Source organism: Mus caroli, chromosome 13 (assembly GCF_900094665.2).
Source record: "Mus caroli chromosome 13, CAROLI_EIJ_v1.1, whole genome shotgun sequence".
In the NCBI taxonomy this organism is placed as follows: domain Eukaryota; kingdom Metazoa; phylum Chordata; class Mammalia; order Rodentia; family Muridae; genus Mus; species Mus caroli.
In genome coordinates, this window is record NC_034582.1 from 51,031,708 (window position 1) to 51,040,132 (window position 8,425).

General features: G+C 44.6%; 1 protein-coding gene across 2 annotated transcripts in view; it reads left to right on the plus strand.

The window, feature by feature from the left end:
• Ddx46 (DEAD-box helicase 46) overlaps window positions 1–8,425 on the plus strand; it is a 48,791-nt gene that overhangs the window by 3,689 nt on the left and 36,677 nt on the right. For both annotated transcript variants that reach the window (XM_021180249.2, XM_021180248.2), the window contains exons 2-3: window positions 653–841; window positions 2,614–2,757. In XM_021180249.2, the coding sequence (XP_021035908.1) occupies window positions 653–841; window positions 2,614–2,757 (333 nt within the window). The remainder of the gene's footprint in view (window positions 1–652; window positions 842–2,613; window positions 2,758–8,425) is intronic.

Here is an 8,425-nt window from a genome sequence, read left to right on the forward strand (position 1 = left end):
CCAATTCTAAGAAGGTGCACAGTGTCCACACTTTGGTCTTCATTCTTCTTGAGTTTCATGCGTTTATCAAATTGTATCTTATATCTTGGGTATCCTCATCATTTTTTTGAAACAGAGTCTCACTGTGTAGACTAGACTGCTGTGAACTCAGAGATGCGCTTGCTTCTGTCTCCTGAGTGCTGGGATTGAGGCATGGCCCCCACCCCTGACCCACTGACTAGTTTGTGTAACTGTCTTGCCGCTTTTCCTTCATGTGCCGGTCTGGACTCCTTCCATGTGCCTTTCGCCTGGAAGGGCCCCTGCCTGTCTGCATGGCTCCTGCTTATGTTTCCTTCAGTGGTTTCTAAAATGTCACTTCATCTTGTCTGTATCTTTTCTGTGAGTTTTTTTTTTTAAACATAGAAATAGACAGCCGGGCAGTGGTGACGCATGCCTTTAATCCTAGCACTCGGGAGGCAGAGGCAGGCAGATTTCTGAGTTCAAGGCCAGCCTGGTCTACAGAGTGAGTTCCAGGACAGCCAGGACTATACAGAGAAATCCTGTCTCAAAAACAAAACAAAACCAATAGAAGACCAAAAAACAAGAAAAGAAAAGAAATAGAGTACTGTACTGCTGCTTGCTAAGTTTGATCTTCGATTTGATACTGTTGTAGCCACTACCGCAAACGCTCAGCATCTCGAGGTCGTTCTGGAAGTCGATCGAGGAGTCGCTCACCCTCCGACAAAAGAAGCAAACGTGGGGATGACAGACGCTCTCGGAGCAGAGACAGAGACCGGAGGAGAGAGAGGTCTCGGAGTAGGGATAAGAGAAGATCTCGGTCAAGGGACAGGAAGCGCCTGAGGTAAGACGTCCAGTTCTGCAGAACCAGTGATAATGGGCCTTCCTGGATAAATTGGGCTTCTCCAAAGGTGTGTTCTGGTCTGGAAATTAGTGGCCCGATTGTGGGCCTCCTGCTTTTTGTTCTTTTTTTTTTTTAATCATTGTTTGATTAAGCACAGGACTTGTCTATAAAGAGAGTCTTAAAGGGTATCTTTAAGCTGTATCTTTAAGCTTGGAAACTTTAGATTGTGTTTTCTGTTATGCAGAGAGAACCTTGAAGTCCCTGAAAGAGATAAAAGTAAGCTACTGTGTTCTGCTCTTGCAGGTTCTACTTGATTCTACCCAAGAGGGCTGGCCCTTGTGTGAAGAGTAGCCCCTAAAGCAGACACTGGGAAGAAACAGGGGGAGTTTCTGTGGGCTCTCCTTGCTGTTTTAAGCTAATTTAGTGACTTTTCTTAGATTTAAACTGAAAAACACTCAACTTTTTTATTTTATATTTACTTACATATTTATTCACACCAATGTCAATAGTTACAACTTTTCTCCATGAAAATGTCTTTAAAACCAGAAAGCACGACAGCGTTAAACTAGGACTTTGTCTTCTTAGGAGGTTGGAAAGTGAGAATGCTGTGGTCTTAGTACCTGGCACTCCAGAGAAGCAGTTACCCATGACAGTTTAGAGTGTAGACTTGCTCACCTTCCTGTTATGTGTCCCTCGACAGCTCTCACAGTTCTGTTAAGTGCTTGTTAAGTAAATCAGTCTACTCAACAAGTAACATTCACAGTTCCCTTCCCTCCAGTCCTCCCCACCCCCACCCCCAACACCTGCGCCCCCTCCCGGGTTTCTCTGTGTAGCCCTGGCTGTCTTGAAACTTGATTTGTAGACTAGACTGGCCTGGAACTCACAGAGCTCCATCCTGGGAGGGGGGGGGTATGCTTATCTCTGACTTTATGTGAGAATAAAATTGCAAATTTTAGGTCAAGGATTTTGAGGCTGGGTGTGGTTACACATGCTTCTAATCCCAGTGCTAGGAAGTCAGAGGCAGGTGGATCTCTTGTGTTCAAGTCAGTGAGACTCAAAACAACAACAGAAACAAGACTGGAGATTATATAGTGAATTCTTCATATTGTCTAGTTGAGGAACATGGGATCCAGGGAGTTGGAGGTCTGCCCTGTGTCACGTAGCAGCTCTAGGGAAGAAGTGTCACCTCTTAGTCTTAAGATTCTGATCTTTGGGGGCTGGATGGATGGCTCAGTGGTTAAGAGCACAAACGCTGCTCTTCCAGAAGTCCCGAGTTCAAGTCCCAGCAACCACATGGTGGCTCACAACCATCTGTAATGGAATCCAATGCCCTCTTCTGGTGTGTCTAAAGACAGCAACAGTGTACTCATATACATAAAATAAATAAATTTAAAAAAAAAAAAAAAGATTCTGATCTTTGAGCCAGGTTTGTCTATGTCCTTACGAAGCCTCAGGCCTCCCCTCCGCAACACTTCCCCCTTGCTGAGATTAGGAGTTTGATGAACTCAGCCAGTGAGCAGGGCTGAGCTGTAGCTCTGGCTAGAGACTGCCTGAAATGTAAAGTATCTATTACAGCCTGCCGTGTTAGCTAAGGTCACTGTGGGAACCAGCGTCCTCCATTTCCCTCCATCTTTGTGGGAACTGGCAGCTAAGTGAGGCTCTGTAAGGCCTCGGCAGTGATCAGGATTGTAAGGCCTTTTCTTCAGGTTGGGACAGTCACAGTCTGCAATAATTCTCTTTGGCCACGAATAAAAGAAAACTCTTCCCTTCAGGCGTTCCAGAAGTAGAGAGCGAGACAGAAGCCGAGAGCGAAGAAGATCTCGGAGCAGAGATAGAAGGCGCTCAAGGAGTCGAAGCCGGGGCAGGCGGTCCCGGTCCTCCAGTCCTGGCAGCAAAACCAAGAAGACTGAGAACAGGTAACGCTGTCCTCCGACTGCGCCTGCTGCTACAGGCTTTGACCCTCGATGGAAAGTGTTGGCAGGGTGTTTATTTGGCTGTGGGGCTTATGTTTCAATTGAGAATAGCAGATTCTGTTGTTTTCACACTCCACACTGAACCCTTATTTCTTACTTATTAACGGTCAGAACTTCTGTTATCATCTTTTGTGGGGCAGTGACTTTTGTCTCAGGCACGCTGGTCACCATTTGAGGTAAGCCCTCTGCATTCAGCTACATCCTTGGCCTCAGTTTTTTTTCCTTTGAGATTCTTTTTTCTGATAGTTAGATATTTGTTGACAACTTTTAAAAGATTTCTTTTTATTGATTTATGCATGCCTGTGTAGGTGTGTACAGGCGCATAGGTGCCATGGAGGCAGGAGGCCTCAGATCCCTGGGAGCTGGAGGTACAAGAATCTTATTCACTTAGACACTGGCAGAGTCTATTGGTTTTTTTTTTTTTTTTTGAGATGGGGTTTCTCTGTATAGCCCTGGCTGTCCTGGAACTCATTTTGTAGACCAGGCTGGCCTCGAACTCAGTAATCCACCTGCCTACCTCTGCCTCCCAAGTGCTGGGATTAAAGGCGTGCACCACCACACCCGGCTCTATTGGTTTTATACTCTATGCTGTACCTTATTTAATGCATGTTATTAACGGTCAGAACTTTGTAAGCATCTTTTGTGTTGTTGTGCGCCACCTGCTGGGGATGCTGGGAACTGAACTCCTTTGACAGAGCAGTAGTGATTTAACCATTGAGTCAGCTATGCAGCCCAACAATAGCTTTTTTTTTCCGAGACAGGGTTTCTCTGTATAGCCCTGCCTGACCTGGAACTCACTTTGGAGACCAGGCTGGCCTCGAACTCAGAAATCCACCTGCCTCTGCCTCCTGAGTGCTGGGATTAAAGGCATGCGCCACCACGCCCGGCTCAACAATAGCTTCTTAACATTCACTGTGCGCCTGTTGAAGTGCTGTTTGGGGAAGTGTGGCCTTGGCTTGTGAGAGTTAGTGTATATGTTTCTTGTGATGCTGGTAACACGTGGCTGAAAGCCTCTTGTCAGGTCAGCGGGCTTGCCCTCCAGTCTCCTACCACGCGGTAACATTGCTTACTGAAACCACAAGTGTGCTATGCTGACGCTCACCTGTTGCCTGTTTTATCCAGTGTTGGCCTCTCTCCAGGGTTGTTTGTTTGACTTTGTAAGTTGTGCTTTTATTTTACCAAGGCCAGTGTAATACTGTTGGGGTTTCTTGAAATTAAAAGATAAACCTGGATCCTAGCATTTAGGAGGCAGAGGCAGGCAGGTGGACCTCTGGGTTTGATGTCAGCCTGGTCTACATAGTTAGAATGTTCCAGAACAGCCATGGCTCTGCAGAGAAAACCTGGCTTAAGCAATAACAATAACAACAACAAAACCAAGAAAAGGAAAAGAAAGCAAGAAGACGGAGGCTTACAGAAAGTGAACTTTTTTTTTTTTTTTAAAGATTTATTTATTTATCATATGTAAGTACACTGTAGCTGTCTTCAGACACTCCAGAAGAGGGCGCCAGATCTCGTTACGGATGGTTGTGAGCCACCATGTGGTTGCTGGGATTTGAACTCTGGACCTTCGGAAGAGCAGTCGGGTGCTCTTACCCACTGAGCCATCTCACCAGCCCGAAAGTGAACTTTTTCTCTCTGTATGTGTGGGTGTTCTCCCTGCTTGTATGTCTCTGTGTCATGTGCATGTCTGCTACCCTGGATTTCAGAAGAGGTAGGAGCCCTTAAAAAGGGAGCCACAGTTGGTTGTGAGAGCTTTCATGTTGGTGCTGGGACTCACACCAGAGACACCACTCCTGGAACAGTGATTGGTGCTTTCACCATGAGCTGTCTTTAGCCCGTTTTCTCTCTTGACCTTGCTTGTGGGGATGTGGCCATCCATTTTCATACCCCATTCACCTGACTTACCTTTTAGTGTTTGAGAGGCTCTTGCTGTGCGGTGCTGGCTCCCTCACAAGCTCCCTCTGCCTCCTGAGCGAGCATCACTGTTAGCTCTCCCCTGGGGAAGCCCCTGTGGAGCTTTTCCTTACTGCCTCCCACCTGTGTGTGCCCCTTAGATTACTTTGTGTTTTAGCTGCACGTGACTGTAATCCTGCAGTCTTCGCTCAGTGTTGTTTGAGGTTTGCCTGGGCTGGTTCAGTTTTGTTGTTGAATAGTGTTCTGCATACTATACACAGCTTACTATGCCATTGAATGGATTTGTATGTGGCTAGACTTTGAGGACCATCAGCTTTTTTTTTTTCTCATTTCTTTTTTCTGTAATGTTGTCATCAAACCCAAAATCTTATGCTTTATGTTATAGGCAGGTGTTTTCTTCCTGAGCTATATCCATGGCTTATGGCTTTTTGAGCCAGGGTCTCAGCACGTGCCATAGAATATCTGTGCGTGAGCGTTCCTAGGCATTACATCTAGAAGGGAGACTGTGGCCATAGACACAGCTCTGCTTTAACTTGGTAATGGCCGCAGGTTCCTTTCTGAAGAGTTTGCCCTTCTACCCTACCATAGCGTGAGAAAATTCTCTTGGTCCATGCCATCCCAGTGTCTAAAATTGCTAGTCTCTTTTATGTTTTTGCCAGTTGGTTAGATATGCGATTATATTGTAGATTTTTTAATTTTGAGAATTGGAAAAAATTTTATTATGGAGAGAAGTATTCAAGAGCTGACTGTTGACTTCCTGAGAGCTTACTGTGGCTTTCATGTGCATTTCTCTGATTGCTAGTGAAGGTGGATATTTTTTGCATCTTTATTGGCCATTTGATTTATTTTCTGAAGTATGTGTACGTTCAAAGCTTACAAAAATTTTTATTATTTTAATTTTTTATGTATGCAGTGTTCTGCATATGTGTGTGTATGTATGTGTGTGTGTGTGTGCACCACATGTGTGCCTTGTGCTGAGGTCAGAAGAAGGTATCAGATCTCTGCACCAGGAGTCATCCCTGATGTGGGTGCTGGGAACCGAGCCCAAGGGTCTCTGTAACAGCAACATGTGCTCTTGACGACCCTGATCCTCTTTCCCAGGCCGAATATCATTTTTATTTTTTTCTTCTTCCTTTTGGCCTATTTCTCTTAGAAAACTTCATTTATATGGACTTTGTTGTTGTTGTTGTTTTTAACTTGATACTGGTTGAATATTTCTCATCTAAAAGGCTTGAGACTAGAAGTGTCTTCAGTTTGGGACTTCTATGTTCCGTTATATGTAAATGTGCAATGAGAGAGATCTTGGGAATGATCTCCATGTCTAGCCCCAGAGTTTATTTTTTCTGAACATCTTACGCATATCTCCCTGGAATAGGGTTTCTGTACCGTGTGGTTTTGCACTGCTGGGGATTGATGTGGTGCCATGCACAGGCCGCACAGTGCCCTCCCAACAGGGTCCACCCCTCCCTCGGAAGGTAGCTCTATACTGTGCTTTTAGTGTGTGTGGGGGGGCTGCAACCTGGTGTGTGCAGTGGGATGTGAAATTTCCTATTTGAGATGTCGTGTACACATAAAGTTTCAGAGTTTGCCTTTCAGATTAGGGGTTTTCAGTTTGTACTTGTGATGCATAACGATGGTAGGAATTAAGATTACGCCTGATTCTGGGTCTGGTAGTGCCCACTTTCAATCCCGGCACTGAGTGGGGTGCAAAGAGGCAGAGGGATCTGTGCAGTCCAGGCCAACCTTATCTACAGAACTAGTTCAGTACAGCAAGGGCTACACAGAGAAACCTTGTCTCAAAAGAAAAAGAAAGCCAACAAAAACAAATAAACACCCGACAAGGTGGCATAGGGGAAATACAACACACACACACTCCCCCTCCATATATAGATATGTATATGTATATACACACACAGCTACAGTGTACTCATATGAATAAAATATAAAATAAATCTTTAAAAAACAAAAAGCAGATAAGTAGCATAAAGAGCAAATTGAGTTTACTTCAAGAAAGGAAAATTATTTTAACATTAGAAAATTGGAGAATTAGTGCAGTACTATATATATTAATAAGAGGTAAGAAGAAAAGTCATATTTTAGTCTAGAAAAAAGGTTTAATCAATGTTTTTGTTTTTGGGAGACAGAGTTTCTCTGTATAGCTGTCTTGGAACTTGCTCTGTGGACCAGGTTGGTCTTGAACTCAGAGATCCACCTGCCTCTGCCTCCCAGCACCACCACCTACCAGTTTCCTCTTTTAGAATGTGGTGTGTGTGCCAGGCATTGGTGGCGCACGCCTTTAATCCTAGAACTTGAGGGGCAGAGGCAGGTGGATTTCTGAGTTCGAGGCCAGCCTGGTCTACAGAGTGAGTTCCAGGACAGCCAGGGCTACACAGAAAAATCCTGTCTTAAAAAACCAAAAAAAAAAGAAAAACCAAAAACAGCATGTGTGTGTCTGTCTGTGTGTACATGTAAAGACCAGCCCTTCAGTGTCTTACCAAATGGCCTTTCGACAGTGTCTCCCTGAGTGTGGCGAGGGCGTGTCTTTCCTCCCGGTTTCTGCTCCCAGAGTAAGACTCTGAGACTTTATTATTTGAACGAATGATGAGGCTGTAGTCTTTGGCTCGTTCCCTGCATAGCTTATAACTTGTTTATTTTATTCTGTGAGTGCCACACACACCTATATACTACTTGTGACTACTCATTAGAAGTACAAAGGACATTATCTGAAAAGAAGGTAGGAGGACTCCTGTGCTCGCCCATAGGGACACAGGGCAAGGCTGCAGTCTCGGACAGTGTCAGCTGCCTGTGTAGAGAAGCACAGATAGATTAGCGAAGGAACATGACGAGCCTGTGGACAGATGCATTCACACAGCCTTTGGTGAATGTCAGCTTACATTGTAGTGACCTTAAGATAAATGGTGAGTTAGAGGCCAGCCTGGTCTACAGAGCAAGTCCCAGGACAGCCCAGGCTACACAGAGAATCCCTGTCTTGAGAAAACTAAAGATAAATGGTGCTAGGGCTGTTTGCTCTTCTATAGTAAAATAGGACTGCCTTCATTGTGCTCACAGAAAGCTGTCCTGGGCAGAACAAAGAATAAATTCAATGAGGGGGGGATATTACCTGATGATTCTTAGGGAATTTTATTTTGAAGAATATCTTTTTCATCTCTGAGTATCCTTTTCAAACCTGAAAGGATATCTAGAAATCACTCAGAAACACCAATCGTGGAGGGGAGAGATTGGTTACTTATCTTTTTAATGTATGTAAGTATTTTGCCTGCATGTATTCCACATGTATGCAGTACCGCAGAGGCCACAGGGATTCCCCTGGAACTGTTGTTTCCAGTGGTTATATGTATGATCTGTAGGGTTGCTGGGAGCTGAACTTGGGTCTTCTTTAAGAGCAACAGTACACTTAGCGGCTGAGCCATCTCTCTACCCCAACAACGATTAATTTTATATCACTAAAATTCAGCCATTTTCTTTTTTTTTTTTAATTTATTTTTTTATTAGGTATTTTTCTCGTTTACATTTTCAATGCTATCCCAAAAGTCTCCCATACCCATCCCCCCACTCCCCTACCCACCCACTCCCCCTTTTTGGCCCTGGGGTTCCCCTGTACTGGGGCATATAAAGTTTGCAAGTCCAATGGGCCTCTCTTTGCAGTGATGGCCGACTAGGCCATCTTTTGATACAT